General features: G+C 39.6%; 1 protein-coding gene across 1 annotated transcript; it reads right to left on the bottom strand.

Moving 5' to 3' along the window:
• Window positions 1-4,136: 4,136 nt before the first annotated feature.
• Window positions 4,137-17,034, bottom strand: LOC130964918 (uncharacterized). The gene is made up of 2 exons (XM_057889911.1): window positions 14,991-17,034; window positions 4,137-4,750 (listed from the first exon to the last, which is right to left on the bottom strand). The coding sequence occupies exons 1-2, from the start codon at window positions 16,830-16,832 to the stop codon at window positions 4,640-4,642; spliced, it is 1,953 nt and encodes a 650-aa protein (XP_057745894.1). The 5' UTR covers window positions 16,833-17,034; the 3' UTR covers window positions 4,137-4,639.
• Between the last annotated feature and the right edge of the window lie 1,543 nt (window positions 17,035-18,577).

Raw genomic sequence — 18,577 nt, 5'->3', positions numbered from 1 at the left:
TGAATGAGAAGGTGTTGGAAGCTAATTGGGAAAAGGAAAATTCTGTTTCAATAAAGGTGACGTCTCTTGAGATGAAGAACCTTTTTCTTTTCTAGATCATGCAACCTATAACCTTTGTACCCAGAAGGATAGCCAACAAAAATTGACTTCACTGATCTTGGGGAGAACTTGTGTCTTTGAGATGCTAAAGTTGATGCGTGAGCCAAACAACCAAAATCTCTTAGAGTGTGCTAGTCTGACTACTTCAGGAACAATCTTTCATAGGGAGGTTAGAATTGCAGAGCTGGGCTTGGTAGCCGGTTAATAAAAGAGGTGGCAGTTAGAATGCATTCTTCTTAAAAATCAATTGGTGCCTTGGACCGAAAAAAAGATCTCTAGCTACATTCAGCAGGTGCTGATGTTTCTTTAAACAACGGAGTTCTGATTTGGCCTTTAACACAAGAAAACTAGTGCAAGATTTTTTTTTTTTTTTGGTGTCTAAACATGCACAGAAACAAAGCAAACATTATCTGATATTCGAGTGGATAATTTGCTAAAAATCAAAACAAAACTCAGACCAAATAACATGATTAGAGTTACTCTTGACACCATATCTAGCCATCCAATCTATAACTCTATTTACTTTTCGAGATACCCACTCAACATAAACAAGTCAAGAACGAGATAAAAACTCGTGAATCTTATGAACTAAATCTGTTACTTCATATGAATACCCACTCATAAGATCATGCATGATGGGCAAAATATCAAGGCAATCTGTTTCCCATATAATATCCCTCAAATCGCAATCCCAAGTTAAAACCAATTCCCTCCAAGCAGCAAATAATTCACATCTGATGATAGACCAAAGAGAAATGCTTCCAGAGCAACCTAAGATCTAACCTCCCTTAGAATCTCTAATAATACATCCGAATCCCGCTAAATTTGAATTCAGATATAAGTTTGCATCACAATTAACTTTAAAATTGTTGCCTACCGGTGGTTCCTAACACAGGCGATTTTGGAGAGACCTAAAGACATTGTTTCGATTCCTGCAAACCTGTAAGTCCTTTGCGATATTTCTGGCCAAGGCAACAACCTTGTGGTCTGTCCAAGGGTTGTTAGCATTGAATATGTCATTGCACCTATGTCTCCATATCCACCAAAATTCTGCACCAAAAGACGCCTCATTGTCAGCCAAAGTCTTCCGAACCCATTCTTTAAGAGCACTACCAGCCGTTGAGTTCAGGATACTAGGATCCAACATATGCCAAATTGTCTTTGATCGTTCACAGTCTCTAAGGCAATGCTCCATTGTTTCCTATGCCTTATTACATCTCTTACACATATATGAAGAAGATAAATGCCGCTTGAATTGAAAAATCTCAGTCGGTAGAGCATAATGTAAGCCAAGCTACATAGTGAATTTGAACTTCTCTAAAATGTTAGTATTCCACAACCAGTTTCAGTTGCTATTGGCATTTCAATTCAAGGTTTTCTCTAATATTCATCTATAACACTCTCTTACACTGTACTTTTTTGTTGCTGTAGGCCACCATTCTCATTGTGGCTCCAACTCAGTTGAACTAGGATATCTCATACCACGAATAAACTGCTTAATCTCATGCGAAATAGGCGTGGTAAGACTATCAACCTCCTATGATACCTCTTTTCACAAGTTAGCCACTATGAAATCTGATTCAAAAATATGCACATAAGGAATAAGGTTGCAAAACTTACCAAAAGGAGTCCGCTCATCATACCAAACTGATCTGTGGACATCCCCAACATTTCAATGTAGCCCTTCCTTGAGATGATCATAGGTATTAACATTGTTCTTCCAGGTAGCTCATGAAAAATTTCTACTATTTTCGCTCATACAACACTGATTCTTGAGATATTTATGCTTCAGAACCTGCACCCACAACTTCTCGCTATTATTTATGCAAGATTCCTTTTGATTGCAAGAAATCAGTGAGCAGCTACTCTTTAGATTTCGCTAAATAAATATAGTGGTTATTTTAAATATTTTAATCTTTTAGATCTTGCTAAATAAATATAGTAGTTATTTTTAAAAAAATATATTAAAATATTAAGATTCAATAAGTAATCCCACAAATTATTTTTCTAATTATTGAGTTCTACTATATCAATTAAACAATAATAAAAATTATAATTTTAAAAAATTTAAAAGATTTAAATTTTAAAATAACTACTATATTGTTTAGTGAGATTTAAAATATTAAATTTTTAAATATATAATCAACAATAATTTAATAAACTTGTTTAAATAAAAAACTGTACTGTAAAACAATTACAATTTAAAAATATAAAATTTTAAAATATAAAAGACAAAATAACTTTATAATAATTTAATTATTTTTATTATTTTATGTAAAGAGAGTTTTATTTATTAAGGTATAAAAAATAATATTAAAATTAGTACTATCAAAAAATATTTTAAATTTAATATTATGAAAAAAAATAAAAAAAGTTTATATAATGACTAATTTGATTAATTTTTAAAATTTTAGGGATGAAAATGACTTTCATCTAGACTTTTAAAGACTATTTTGATTATAAATAACTTTTTTACATGTCAAGTGACATGTGGCGTGCCAAGTGTCATTGACCTAACACGTTAACTAATCATCTTGTGACACATGGCATTAATCTACCACGTCATTATCTAATTAATGGAAAGACTAATTTGACTTACGTTTTATATTTCAAGGACTAATATAATTAAAAAAATTATTTGATGACTAATTTAAAGAATGGACAATCTTTTAAAAACGAATTTAACTATTAATCTACTGTTTATACCTTAATATCTATATCTTAAAGCGTATACTAACCAAGTACATCCTAAAGAAGACATGTACTAGTCAAAAAGAAAAAATAAATGTACTAGTTATGAGTTACGACCTCCGTGCCAAAAATATTAAAAGAAATCAAGACTTAAGAAAGAAGGATCTAATTAATTTGTCTTAAGAGTATATTTTAAAAATATAATAATAATTTTTTTTTAATAAATTTAATGTATTTAATATATTAAAAACGTAAAATAATTAATTTTTGTAATAATTTTATAAAATATTTTTTTTTATAATATGCTTACTCTATATGCTCATAGTAGAAGTTAGTAAAACTCTCGGTGCCTGGTCAATGGCTCAATGCAGCCATAAATGCCTTCTATATTGCGCTTGGATTTCAGAGTTGTTCTACTTGTGTCATTATGTCATTGGGAAAAAAAATATTACATATTGGAAATTTTACACTTATACCGAATAGAAAGTGCTATATCTCGAACAGGAAAAAAAAAATTGTTGAGTGAAAATAATGGTAAAATAATAAAATAATATTTTAATCATTTTTAAATTTATAACATTTATTATTTATAAATTTTATTATCTTGATTTAAGAATGATTAAAATATTATTTTATTATTTTATTAATTTTTTATTTTAGAAAAACTTGATACACATTGAATCACACCTCACTTACTATCAAATATTCAAATGTGATATGAACCCCAATTATATTGAATTTAGACCTGGTCTAATAATAAATGGGATATGATGCATTGACTTAGAAAAAGATATTCCAAAGTCTTAAAAAAAGGTAAAGCCACAAAGTGAGAAACTAATTACCACTAAATTTGCAACTTCTATCATGAAACTACTTAGATTTAAAGGCGATTAGATTTTCATTTTTTTTACTTTACCAACTCTTTTATTTTAGTCCCATTTGCTTAGATACCATAACATGTCATTTATACAACTCCAATTTGAAGTTTTCCATACCACAATCTCCAACTTTGGCTCATGAGTCTCAGCTGCCACTACATTTTTAGAATAAAATGTTCTTTATCTATAATGAGTGTCAAAGTTTTCAGGATTACCTCCTATCATTTCATTTAATTCAATTTTATCCTCCAATCCTTCAGAATATTTTAAAACTTTTAACAAAGAATAAAAAGCGTAGTTTAACCTCTTTTATCATGATTCCCTGTTCTAACTGCAAAGCAAAATAGCAGTTATTAGCTAAACCACTTAATAAAAAGCAATATTTGCTATTAATCTCATCTCACTAGCAGAAGGAAAAAAAAAGGCAAATGAAGATAACTAATATAATATTTCTAAAACAAGCTTACATGAGTATCTCTCTGATTCTATTTTCTCCGGATACAATGAGTATGCAAAATTGTTACATGAATAAAATACAGATAAATCCCCCCCCCCTCCCTCTCTCTCTTTTTCTTTCTTTTTTTTCCCGGTAGGCAATAAAATACAGATCTAAATGTACAAATATGAAACACTGCCACCAAACTGAAAATACCTTTGATGACCACTAAAATGGATAAATGAAACTGTAAAAGAAAGCCCTAATTATTTTTCTCTTCTAATTTGTTATCAATTGATCATTTCTAAAGATACACTATGAGCAAAATCACAAACCAAAAAGTGAACTCCACTAAGGGCATGTTTGCGAGATCTGCTTTTGGAGGGTAAAAAAAGGAAGTGACAAGCTTGAATTTAAACTCTTACCTCTCCGAAATCGAAACACGGGAACAAACCCTAACAGAACTGCAAATATTAACACAGCTGCACCAAACTTTACTTGCAAAGAATACACAATCATAGACAAGAGGAGAGGCTTAGCTTTCTTTCTGCTTGGCTCTGTCTTTAGGTTCTTCAAGAACAAATTCAGCATACAAATCCTTCAGAGCAATCATGACTGTAGTTATCAATGGCCCCATAATAGCTCCCTGCAGAATAACACACTCCTTCAATCAATTTAACAATGTCATGGAATACAAGAAAAGTCTATCTATACAAGTTGATATACAGATTAAACCAAACATGATCAGAATGATACCGTCAGAACTTTCAGGAGTTAGAATCTCTTGGGAATTCAGAATTTTTACCGGGAATTATTAGTAAATCAATACATCCCATTCCCTCCCCAAAAAACAAAATTGAAAGAAAAAAAGAGTAATGATATACCCTCCTAATCGTCTTCCTACATATCCTCCTAAATTCCTAAATAAGGTTTAAAAAGCGAAAAATCAAATGTGTTTTGTTCATACCCTGGCCCAATGCTAAGGGCCCAGGTCCAATCAAAAGGCCTAATCCAATAGATTAAACCTAGCAAAGCACCCACCTCCACTCAAAAGGTCGGTGTCAACCCCGACTTGGTACGAAGAAGTCGGTTGTGAGATTAGTTGGCAGATAAATACTCATTCAAATGAGTAACCGCCCCTAAAATCTCTCTAACCACTTCATAAAGCCGTATCTTAACCTCCCTAAGATAATGGGACGGTTACCATCCTAAAGATGCGGCACTACTCCAACGGTGGTTATTGGCTCACCACTATAAATACACTGACACCCCTCAGGTATCAGAAAAGTCCAATACTCTCTAAGACCTGCTTACATCTTTGCTAACTTAGGCATCGGAGTGTCTTTGCAGGTACCACCCCCCATTCACACGCGAGCACAAGTCGGACGGAGCCTCCCGAGTTGCGAACCTACCTGGAGTCCTCCTCTATTACACACTTGGGCCGCCGAACGCCATCCATTGGACTAATCTCCGGTTACCTACCGTAACATTGGCGCCGTTGCCGGGGACCCGCGAGATCATCCCTCGATGGCAGAAAGATCCCATGAAGAAGGCCATGTTGAGACGGATTCTGAGCAAGAGAATCTAGACATGGGCAATGACAATGAAGACACAGCCCTACATCAAGACAATGATCAACACAGAGAGGGTACCTCCGGAGTAAAGAATCCGAAGGTAAATTCCTCAGATGGGCGTGAATCAGAAAAAGGCGGACCAGCTCACGTAGCTGAACTAATGGGATTGGTCCATAGCCGCCTGGAGCAATTGGAACAGGAACGGGAGAGGCAAAAGGAAACCGAAAGGTACCTTAAAGAAGAGATGGAACGGCGAAAAGAGTTAGAAAGAAAACTCTTGCAGCTAGAATCCTCTCTCAAGAACTCCCGCGATGAAGGAGAAGATCAACTCCCAGGCGGAGAAGATCCTTTCAGCGAGGACATAATGAGGGCAAAGGTTCCAAGGAACTTCAAAAGCCCTGACATGGACCTCTATGATGGAACTACGGATCCAAAGCATCATCTTAGCAATTTTAAAAGTCGGATGTATCTGGCTGACGCCTCCGACGCTACGAGATGCAAGGCTTTCCCAACCACTTTATCGAAAGCAGCGATGAAGTGGTTCGATAGCCTTCCCCCAAGATCCATCACTAGTTTTGAAGACCTCTCGAGGAAATTCTTGATGAGGTTCTCAATCCAAAAAGATAAGGTAAAACATGCACCGAGCCTCCTGGAAATAAAACAGGAGGTCGGAGAGTCTTTACGAGCCTATATGGAAAGGTTCAATAAGGCATGTTTAGAGATCCAAGACATGCCCACAGAGGCAGTGATAATGGGGTTAGTCAACGGACTCAGAGAAGGCCCTTTCTCACAGTCCATATCTAAAAGACACCCCGTTTCTCTAAGTGATGTACAAGAAAGGGCCGAGAAGTACATCAACATGGAAGAGAACGCAAAACTTAGAGACCTGAGTTCACGACCGGGACCTACTTCCTCCTCTAAGGAGAGGGAAAGGGAAGTCAGGAAGAAGGAAGAACCCAGTCTCGAGAGGCCCAGGAAATATCACTCTTATACTCCTCTAAAGACCTCTATAGTGGACGTATACAGAGAGATTTGCAACACTGAAAGGCTGCCACCCCCAAGACCCATTAAAAATAAAAAAGGGGGAAGTCGCAGCGAGTATTGCGAGTACCATAAGATATATGGTCACTCCACCAACGACTGTTACGACCTCAAAAATGTGATAGAAAAGCTGGCTAGAGAAGGTCGGCTTGATAGATATCTCATGGAGAGGTCGGACACCCATGGAAAGAGAAAGCGAGATGATATGGACAGGAGAGATCCTCCACCCCAGACCCCTGAGAGGCACGTCCACATGATCTCAGGAGGATTTGCGGGAGGAGGAATAACCAAATCTTCTCGCAAAAGACATCTCAAAAGAGTCTACCAAGTCGAGGAAGAAACCCCCGACTTCCCCACTATCTCATTTACAAAAGAAGATGGGCAAGGGATAATCCCCGGGCATGATGATCCCGTGGTGATAACTATGATCCTAGCTAATGCCCATCTCCACAGAACCCTAGTAGATCAAGGAAGCTCGGCGGACATCCTTTTCAAGCCCGCCTTCGACAAGCTAGGGTTAGATGAAAAAGAGTTGAGAGCTTACCCCGACACTCTATACGGGTTGGGGGATACGCCAATAAAACCACTGGGATTTTTGCCCCTTCACACAACTTTCGGAAAAGGGGAAAAATCGAGGACTTTGAACATAGATTTCATAGTCATCGATGAAGGGTCAGCCTACAATGCCTTAATTGGCAGGACTACCCTTAATCGACTCGGAGCAGTGGTATCAACTCCTCACCTCTGCATGAAATTCCCGACTCCAGGGGGAATAGCAACGGTGAGAGGAGATCAAAAATTGGCAAGGAAGTGCTATAACGAAAGCCTAAATCTGAGAGGAAAGGGCAAAGAAGTCCACACCATAGAGCTGGGCGGCACAAGGACAAGAGAAGAGCTACGACCCCAGCCGGGTGGAAAAACCGAGGAGATACAAGTCGGTAAAGAGGAAGGAAAAACGACTTACATAGGAGCCAACCTAGGGGAAACCCTGAAACAAAGGTTGGGTGAACTCCTAAAAGCTAATTCCGACCTCTTCGCCTGGAAGGCTTCCGATATGCCCGGGATTGATCCCGAGCTCATGTCTCACAGGCTCTCGGTTTACCCAGGGTCCCGACCTGTACAGCAAAGAAGACGCAAGCTCGGCCCAGAGAGGGCCTCCATAGTAGAAGAGCAAGTACAGGCGCTCCTGGAAGCCGGCTTTATCAGAGAGGTCAAATACCCAACATGGCTAGCCAATGTAGTGCTAGTCAAAAAACAAAACGGTAAATGGAGGATGTGCGTCGACTATACCGACCTGAATAAGGCCTGTCCTAAGGACCCTTATCCCTTACCAAGTATTGATACCCTGGTAGACTCCAGCTCAGGGTACCAATACCTATCATTCATGGACGCCTACTCGGGATATAACCAAATCCCGATGCATGAACCCGACCAAGAGAAAACATCGTTCATCACACCAAAAGCCAACTACTGCTACGTGGTCATGCCATTCGGATTGAAGAATGCAAGAGCTACGTACCAAAGGCTGATGAACAAAGTGTTTTCCCCCCACCTAGGGAGTCTAATGGAGGTATACGTCGACGACATGTTAGTAAAAACCAAGCAAGAAGTCGACCTCTTAACCGACCTCTCACAAGTTTTCGACACTATAAGGTTGCATGGGATGAGATTAAATCCCGCAAAATGCGCCTTTGCAGTAGAAGCAGGGAAATTTCTAGGCTTCATGCTAACACAAAGAGGGATTGAGGCCAATCCTGACAAGTGCAGAGCCATCCTAGAAATGAATAGCCCGACTTGTTTAAGAGAGGTTCAACAGCTCAATGGCCGACTTGCAGCCCTCTCCAGATTTATGGCAGGATCAGCACTAAAATCCCTTCCATTATTCTCCCTGTTAAGGAAGGGATGCCAGTTTGAATGGACTCCGGAATGTGAGGAGGCGTTCCAAGAGTTCAAAAATTTCTTAAGCCAACCTCCTATCTTGACCCGACCAATACCGGGAAAAGACCTCGTCCTATACCTATCCGTCGCAAACAGGGCTGTCTCATCAGCCCTGATCACAGAAGACGAGGTCGGTCAACACCCGGTCTACTTTACCAGTAAGGTTCTACAAGGCCCTGAGCTAAGGTACCACAAACTAGAAAAGTTTGCTTATTCCTTAGTGATAGCCTCGCGAAGGCTACGACCTTACTTTCAGGCTCATACAATAAGAGTCCGTACAAACCAACCCATGAAGCAAATCCTCCAAAAGACGGATGTTGCAGGGAGAATGGTTCAATGGGCGATAGAACTCTCCGAGTTCGATTTGAGATACGAAACTCGGACTGCAATTAAAGCCCAATGCCTCGCCGACTTCATCGCGGAATACGCAGGTGAACAAGAGGAAAAACCGACCACATGGGAACTCTATGTAGACGGATCCTCCAACAAGACAGGGAGCGGCGCAGGCATAATATTAGTAGATGAAAAAGGGACCCAGATAGAGGTCTCCTTAAAATTTGAATTTCCGGCTTCAAACAATCAGGCAGAATATGAAGCCTTGATTGCCGGATTAAAGTTAGCAGAAGAAGTTGGCGCTACAAAGGTGATGATCTACAGCGACTCACAAGTGGTGACTTCCCAAATAAGTGGAGAGTATCAGGCAAAAGACCCCAATATGAAGAAATACTTGGAAAAAACCTTGGAACACCTCGGGCGCTTTGCGGAAACCGAGGTCAAGCACATAACTCGGGATCTAAATAGCAGAGCTGACGCCCTATCCAAGTTAGCAAGTACCAAACCCGGAGGGAACAATAGAAGCCTGATCCAGGAAACCCTCCAAGAGCCCTCGGTATCAAAAACAGAGGATCAACAAAAGGTACTTGAGGTAGTCGGCCTAAATCTCGGATGGATGAATCCCCTAGTCGAATACCTAAAATTCGACATCCTCCCCAAAGAGGAGAAAGAGGCTAAAAAGATCCGAAGGGAAGCACAACATTATACATTGGTGAGAAATGTCCTTTACAGAAGAGGGATATCAACACCATTGCTGAAGTGTGTACCGACCTCAAGAACCACCGAGGTGTTGGAGGAAGTACATAGTGGAATCTGCGGAAATCACCTCGGAGCAAGGTCACTGGCCAGAAAAGTGATCCGAGCAGGATTCTATTGGCCGACCTTGCAGAAAGATGCAACCGACTTTGTGAAAAAATGCCAACCATGTCAGATGCATGCAAATTTCCACGTGGCTCCCCCAGAAGAGCTTATCAGTATAACTTCCCCTTGGCCTTTCGCAAAATGGGGAATGGATTTGTTAGGTCCTTTTCCCCAAGCACCAGGGCAAGTCAAATACTTGATCGTGGGAATAGATTACTTCACAAAGTGGATAGAAGCAGAACCACTAGCTACTATCACCGCTCAAAGAAGTCGCAGGTTCCTCTACAAAAACATTATCACAAGGTATGGAATACCTTATTCCATCACCACAGATAATGGGACCCAGTTCACCGACGCCTCCTTCAGAAGTTTTGTAGCCAGTATGAAAATCAAACATCAATTCACCTCGGTAGAACACCCACAAGCCAACGGGCAAGCCGAGGCAGCCAACAAAGTCATACTGGCAGGACTAAAGAAGAGATTACAGGAAGCAAAGGGAGCTTGGGCTGACGAGCTCCCCCAAGTGCTATGGGCTTATAGGACGACCCTACAATCCGCCACAGGAGAAACACCCTTCCGGCTAGTCTACGGCGTAGAAGCCATGATTCCTATAGAAATCAGTGAGCAAAGCCCAAGGGTAATTCTCCATGATGAGGTCGGAAATGTACAGGGGCACAAAGAGGAGCTCGACTTGCTCCCTGAAGTCCGAGAGAACGCCCAGATAAGAGAAGCGGCATTAAAGCAAAGGATGACTACCAGATACAACAAGAAAGTCATTCGAAGAACATTTGCCTTAGATGACTTGGTCCTAATCAGAAACGACATTGGAGTCAACAAATCGGGAGATGGAAAGCTCGCCACAAATTGGAAAGGGCCATACAAAATCAAGGAAGTGTTAGGAAAAGGTTATTATAAAGTAACCGACCTGGACGGCAATGAGCTACCAAGGTCGTGGCATGCTTGTAATATGAAAAGGTACTACAGTTAGAAGCGAACTCTACTCCCTGATGTACTCTTTTCCCAGCTTCATGATTTTTTCCCAAAAAAGGGTTTTTTCTGGAGAGGAGTTTTTAACGAGGCATCATAGTAGAGGCTAAGGGAAAATATACTGTCAAGACCCTTAGTAGCAAAAAGGTACCTTCCCGATTAATAAAGATCTTTTTTCATTTATAATATCTCTTATATCCTCCTTTATTTTTCTAAGTCTTTTTACGAAACGCGCCGACTTAAGCTCGACAAAGCGTGAAAATCCCATGAACCGACCTAGATGGTCGTCAGGATAAAACGACGAGGTACAAGTCGGTGTAAAGAGGTTATACAAGTCGGTCGTAAAAACTCGGGAACCAACCCGACTCATAAGTCAGAAAGAGATCCCGAGTAGGAAAACTTGGAAAACTTTGATCCACAGATCGGAGTATAACACCGAGTAGAAGAAAAACGCATCGCAAAAATAACCTAAGTCATAAAAACTCACTAAAGCAAAGTCGAGTACAAAGGATAACAAAAGAGATATGACAACCTGAAAAGTTTAAAGCTTGCATACAAGCCTTTCTACGAAAAAGGCTCGAAAAAATAATGCAAGCTAGCAGAAGGTTTTTCGAAAAGATCAAACATATTTCAAAACAGAAAAGCATGTACACGCATAAGGTAACTTAAACCCTTATCTAAAAAAGGGCGTTTATTTTGTTAAAAACCCTTATCCAAAAAAGGGCACGGATCATTTTGTTTACGGCCTCAAAAGGCCAAGAAGCAAATTGTTCAACACCACCAGCAAATAAATAGGAGTTTAAAAAAGGGGGGACCCACAGGCCGGGCCCCCATATAGCCATTAAAAATAAGAATCATTTCTTCAAAGGAGTAGAGGAATCACCACCGCTAGGAGGAGCGCCACCAGGACCGGGAGGAGGAACGGAGGAAGAACCCGAGGCATCCGTAGGTCGAGGAGGAGACTCAATAATCCTCTGTCCCCGAGTCTTTAGGTCTGACTCGGAAACGACCTCGGGGACAGGAGGATAAACAATGGCGCCATCAATAACTACCTTGTCGGGATGTAAAGGAGAAAGGTCCAAGTCGGGAGCGATAACTCTGACCTGTTCCAAGAAAATTCTCCAAGACTCCTCGGCACCGTCGGCGATAGAGTCCTCCAACTCGGCATATGCGTTCCGAGAGTTCAGCAAGTCCTTCCTCACGGCCACAATATCTTGAAACAAGCTGTGGTAGCTATCTTGCGCCGTCTTCCTCAGATTAGCCTCCAAAGTACATTGGGCCCGTAGCTTACCCTCCTCCTCCTTCAGGTGATCCCTCTCCTTCCTCAACTTATCCCTCTCCTCCTTTAGCTCCTTCTCATGTTTTTCAAAAATACGAAGTCTCCCCTCCAACTCCTCAACCCTCGAGGTTGCACCCAAGGAGCTAAGGGGAGCCTTCTCAAAAATGTCCAAAAGTTTGCCACAAACACCCGCCGTCCTAAAACTCTCCTCGGCCATGGTGGTAAGGTGATTTCGAACAGAAACATCATCCATATGTATAAAAGGATAGATGTTCTTTCGGACGAATGCCATAGCATCCGCCTTAACCCCACCATCGAAGGAAGAAGAGCCAGACTCTGAAGTCTTGCGCTTCTTCTTCTCGGGTTCGGAGAGAATTTGGGCAGAGGGGGTGGTCGGGGCAAACTCGAGGAAGAGATTACAATAGGTTGAGTAGGAGTGCCAGTGTTTTTAGGAGGAGGAGGTAGAGGGGGAGGAGAGGTGACCGCCCCGGACCTAGCCCGGGACTTCGCCTTGGCCTCCCGGACCCTTTGGTAGGCCTCCTGAGCATTCTTTTTTGCCATATCTACAAAAGAAAACAAAAGTTACAAGTCGGTAAAACATAAATCGGCGAAAAACTACTCGGAAATAAAGAATGCATGCACTACCTATTTGAGATTGAACGAAAGTCGGTGTTCCCTGAAGAATTTTTCTGGTATCCAAATATGGAGACTTCCCCCACGCTTCTCGGAAAAATCCTACAATGGCCGCCTCCACCTCGTCTAGGTCATCTAGACCAATCTTTTCGCAAGGGGTGGCCGGCAGCCAATAAAGGGGAAAGCGAGGGGAGGAATGCTCGTCCAGAAAAAAGGGGTGGTGACCCTCTACGGCCTGAACCTTGAAGAAGAAATTTTTGAAGTCGTGGAAAGATTCGTCAAAAAGGGTGAAAATCCTCCGACCTTGAATGGCTCGGAAAGATACCCATTGTTGTTTGTTGTTTAGCCCACTAAAGGGCTTAGTCATATGGAAAAGATAAAAGAAGATTCTCAAGGAAGTCGGAAAGTCCAAAGCGTGGCTTATAAACTGGTAAATCTTCAAAAAACCCCATGAATTGGGGTGGAGTTGAGTAGGGACAACCTTACAGTGGTGCAAAACGGATATCTCGAAATCAGAGAAAGGAAGAAAAACACCCAAACGGGTGATCATGCATTCATACATAAAGAAAAAATGAGGGGCCTCCTCATCTTCTCTCCCAAAACAGACCCGGTCTTCAGGACCCGGGATTATCAGTTCATATTTGGGCTCGTCCTCGTCCGAAGTACAGAGCCTATGATGAGTACGAAGGTGGGTGATGAACTCAGCGTCAACCAACGGTTCCTCCCCAAGGACCGTATCGTCAACCCACTGAGAAAGAATGTCTACAGAAGCCATTTTTTTTTAAAAGAAGAAGGTGGCAGAAAACCTACAAAAAGGAAAAAGAAAAAGAAAATAAAAAAATACGGCCACTAAAGAGGAGAGATTCGAAACTAGAATCTACAGGTCAACCTATCTACTCGCAAAACAAAACATGCAAACATAAAGCATGGCATGAAAAAAGCAAAACTAACCTTTATCCGAAAATGGGGGTTGGAGAAGAGCAGAAATCTTTGAACGCAAGGATGCAACACGAACAGGATAACAAGAAGTTTGAAAGATTGCAGAAACGGAAAATGGAAAGAGAGGGAAAGTATTTATAAAAAAAGGCTAAGGGGCATTTGGTAAAAGCGAGGCAGCCATTAATGCGACTGCACCGTTACCAAAGCCCTCTATCCCTATATGATCCCTCAACGGACACGACGCTTGAATTGACGTAACTGTCAGAAATCAAAGGTCGCGAAAATCACGTCGGTTTCCAAGATCCGTATTCTCTCAAACAAGTCGACTACGAACCCGAGTTGAATACTTGAACCCAAACTTTAAAGAAAATTTGGACTCAAGTAGGGGCACTGTTCATACCCTGGCCCAATGCTAAGGGCCCAGGTCCAATCAAAAGGCCTAATCCAATAGATTAAACCTAGCAAAGCACCCACCTCCACTCAAAAGGTCGGTGTCAACCCCGACTTGGTACGAAGAAGTCGGTTGTGAGATTAGCTGGCAGATAAATACTCATTCAAATGAGTAACCGCCCCTAAAATCTCTCTAACCACTTCATAAAGCCGTATCTTAACCTCCCTAAGATAATGGGACGGTTACCATCCTAAAGATGCGGCACTACTCCAACGGTGGTTATTGGCTCACCACTATAAATACACTGACACCTCTCAGGTATCAGAAAAGTCCAATACTCTCTAAGACCTGCTTACATCTTTGCTAACTTAGGCATCGGAGTGTCTTTGCAGGTACCACCCCCCATTCACACGCGAGCACAAGTCGGACGGAGCCTCCCGAGTTGCGAACCTACCTGGAGTCCTCCTCTATTACACACTTGGGCCGCCGAACGCCATCCATTGAACTAATCTCCGGTTACCTACCGTAACATGTTTATTATGCCAAAATTATAAAAAGCAACCACATTTTTCTCAATCATGGTTACATGAGCTGTTCATTGGACCCTAAATGCTTGGCACATTATATCTTAAAGTTGCTAACAAAGGCATAGTCTACAGAAGTCCACATCACAGTAGCCAATTCCAAAGCTCAAAAAAATAAACATGACAATATCAAGTTATGCAGTTAGACTAGTCTTCAAGCTTCCAAGTGAAGTAAGTTACTGTAAAATGCCTAAATTACTAATACTTGATAATTGTTAAATTCTGAAACAATATCAGCCGATTGAAACCTTTAGCGTGACAGCCTAAGAAGCTCGAACTGGTTACATAATTATCGGAAAATGAAATCATGGTGTTTAAATATTTACCTCTAGTGGTGATGGGAACAATGTCACTCCCCCAATGATGCTAAGTCCAGTGAGATATGCACTATTTCCAGGCACATCTTCCAGAATTTCGGATGAACCATAATCCATTAGGAAAAGGTGAATACAAGACAAAACAATGGCCACAATGTATCTGCCTTCCAGCACCAGTTGCATAGCTGCTGGTATAGTCGCAAGCCATGATGGAAATATGGGCAACAAAGGACTAATGAAGGCAATCACAGTCGACATGTACAAGAAATGAATCTTGTATAGCCGAAACAATAACCATGTAACACATCCTTGGAAAAATGCTATCTCGGCTGTGGCCAAAAGGACTCCTGAAATGGCTTTATCCAAAACCTCCACACATCTGACCCTGGTGGAGCTTGAAATCGGAAGCATACACATCACTTGTTCTGTTACTCCACCAGACTCTGACGTGATGAGATAGTACAAAACCCAAATAAACACCATCGACTGAGACACAAAATTGAAAACCTCTGCAGCTCCAGAGATTATGGAATTCGCAATGGAGAACATGAACTTCGCACCGCTACCAAACACAGTTCTGCTACTTGCAAAAATACGCTGCGACACATCAATCCCTTTAAAGGCAAACCCTTTGGCCTTAACAACTAAATCCTCGCGGGTGATCACAAGTTCACGGAAAAGGCTATCCAATTCTGCATAAATCTGGCTCCACTCCCGGTTCCTAACCCGGTTTTTCAAACTCAAGAACTTCTCTGTGTACGGCGAGGGCTTCATCAAGGCCTTTGTCTGTGCAGATGAGTTCCCAGAGCTAGTCACCACGAAATGCTTAATCCCGGTAACTAACTCAGTCATATTATACTGCACAGCCAGACCATCAATCTGATCTGAAACCGTCTCATAAAACTTTGTCGTGTAACTATCCATCATCCCAGCAACATCATTCTCATCCATCCACTTCTTAACACCAATTCTCTCAGCATAATTGCTCTCCTCCACATGCATTTTCAGCGAAATGACCGCGTCTTTCCCTTCAACGCCGATCTTATAAGAGAAAAATATGACACCAACCAAGAACCCAACACTCATACCAACAATTAACCCAACAGCAACAGTAGTCTTCAACTTCTTCAGTATCCCTCTGGTGAAAAAAGCACTAATCGCACTCCTCCTAAAGCTGTTACTCCTAAAAGAACTCAGAGTCGACATAGTCGAATCCACGTTCTTTGAACTGAACACAAACCCTAAACCTAACAACGACAATGCCCCAAATCCACCAAGCCTCTCATAAGCAATTATAAAAATCCCAAAGGAAACAAGCAAACGGAGCATATTGGAGAAACCGCTACGCTTCTTGGCGGTAACATTAACGGATTTTGGCTTTCTAGAAACGAACCTGAAGGAAGCCTCTCGAACCTCGACAAGTGTACCGACGAAGACTCTGAAAACGGAAACTGGAACGGCGAGAACGGTTTCCGTTAGTCCGAGTTTTAACGGCTCGGACCAGAAGGAAACGAGGGTTTCTTGAATTCCTCTTAGTGGAATTGAGCATAGTACGGCCCATTGGAGGGGTCTTAGGTATGCTTCTAGAAGCTTCGAGACGGCGTAGAGGATGAAGATAGCGAAGGCAAGAAAAGCGTGCGCCATGGCTATGTAGAGTGCGAGGCGGACCTGGGGATCGCCGGAAAAAGTTGGTTTGGAGTCTGGTAGTGGTTGGCAGGGGTTTTGGGGAGGGTGTTGGGGAGGCGCGTGGGGTTGAGGGGTGGAAGTGGGTTTTCTGGTGGAGGCGGATCGGAACATTTCTTGCCAGGGTGGAGTGGAAGTGTTTGGTTCGGAGTATGGAACGAGTTCCATGCTGATGCTTCAGCAGAGAGAGACAAGTGAAATGTAAAGTGTGCTTTCTTTTCTTTTTCTTTTATTTCTTTTCTTTGTCAGAAAACAGGAGGGGTGTTAACTTTTAACTCTTAATCAACTTTCAACTGTCAATGACAACCCAGATGATGAAGAATCAATGGTTTCGGTTTGGTGGTTGTTCGGTTGTTCCATATTCTTTTTTCTTTCAATCTGAACTCTGAATCTCTGGTGATTTAATTATTATAAATTTGTTTGTTGAGTTTAAATGTACAAAACCCTCTGTTTTAAAAACAAAAATAAATGTGTTATTTTATAAGTAAAGTATCGGAACAATGTTGAAAGATTACCATTTTTTAATTGGTCTTCCAAAATTTTTTTTACTTAAATTTATTTTTTAAAAATTTTTAATTAGTTATGTTAGTATTTCTGTTCATTTTATTACTAATTACGTCGAATTTAGACATTAAATAATACCACAACACACATATGTTAGTTTTAATTGACGACTAATATGATAAGTTTATAAAATTATATCAAACAATCTTAAATTGAGATATTTTAATATCTCAATATTCTTTTTTAATTAAGTTTTGATTTAATCTAATTTTATAAATTTATCATATTGATAACTAATCTAATACGTTAGCAAAATTTGACGATGTCAATAAAAAAATTGACAAAAAATCAACATGTTTAATTTAAAATGGATAAATTTAATTAAAAAAAATTTAAAGGCTAATTTAAATAACGAATAAATAATTTTTTAAGATGAATTTAATTATTTATTAGTTATTTATTTATTTTATATTTTGTTATATATTTAATATAAGTGATTAATTTGATTTAATTTTACTTCAAAATTTTGAATACTTTTTTAAAATTATTCTTTAACATTTAGTTTGATTTAATTTTACACCAAAAATTTAAATAATTTTAAAAATACTAAAAGTAAAATGTATATTTTATAAAAAAAAAATAAATTTTTGACGTTAGAATCTTAAAAGCTCTGAACAAAGTTGTCTTTCTTTCTTTTTTTTTTTTTTTCAAGGTGGTGAATAGGTTTATTATTTTATTTTAGTTAATTAATGGTTGCTTTCTGCCTTTCTTTTACGTGTAACGTGTGGACCTGTTATGAACATGGCGGGGTTATTGTTATTCAAAACAAAAACAGGCAAAAGGAAAATTGCAGAATAAAAGAAGAGAGTTTTCCTTCTATTGGTCGGTGCCTAATCTCTATGCTCAATAATTTATTCACACGTTGCACGAGAAATATTATATTATTTATAACTAATATTATATTGATTAAGAAAGAGTAGATATCAATTATTATCTATTTTTACGAAAGACAAAATAATTTCTAAAAAAAATATACTTCAATTTTCAACTCTTTTTTATTTGAAGCCAATGCGATTCTTCTGATAAAAAAAATTCATTAAAGTAACTAAATTAATTTTATACAAAATTTTATTTGTAATTTGTGAGAATTATTAATAAATTTATTTTTAAAAAAAATTCCACTCGTAATTAAGTGAAAAAATTTTTTTGCTGAAAATAATATTGTAAGAAAAAAACATTAATCGTATTGATATTGGTGATGATAATAATGTAGAGAAGAAAATATTAACATTAATCGTATTGATATTGGTGATGATAATAATGTATGGTAGATGAGATAATAATAATAATAAAATATGATTACACAATAAAAATAATAAAAATAAAAATAATAAGAATAAAAATGAAGC

The sequence above is a fragment of the Arachis stenosperma genome, chromosome 1 (assembly GCF_014773155.1).
Source record: "Arachis stenosperma cultivar V10309 chromosome 1, arast.V10309.gnm1.PFL2, whole genome shotgun sequence".
NCBI classification, from domain to species: domain Eukaryota; kingdom Viridiplantae; phylum Streptophyta; class Magnoliopsida; order Fabales; family Fabaceae; genus Arachis; species Arachis stenosperma.
Note: the sequence above shows the minus strand (reverse complement) of the source record. Positions and strands in the feature narration are given on the sequence as shown.

What these genes read in the sequence shown, in the direction of transcription:
- LOC130964918 (XM_057889911.1), bottom strand. Translation starts at nt 16,832, where the DNA reads ATGGAACTCGTTCCATACTCCGAACCAAACACTTCCACTCCACCCTGG. An exon ending in TGTTCCCATCACCACTAGAG is followed by an intron (nt 4,751 to 14,990) that starts GTAAATATTTAA and finishes GTTATTCTGCAG; the next exon opens with GGAGCTATTATGGGGCCATT.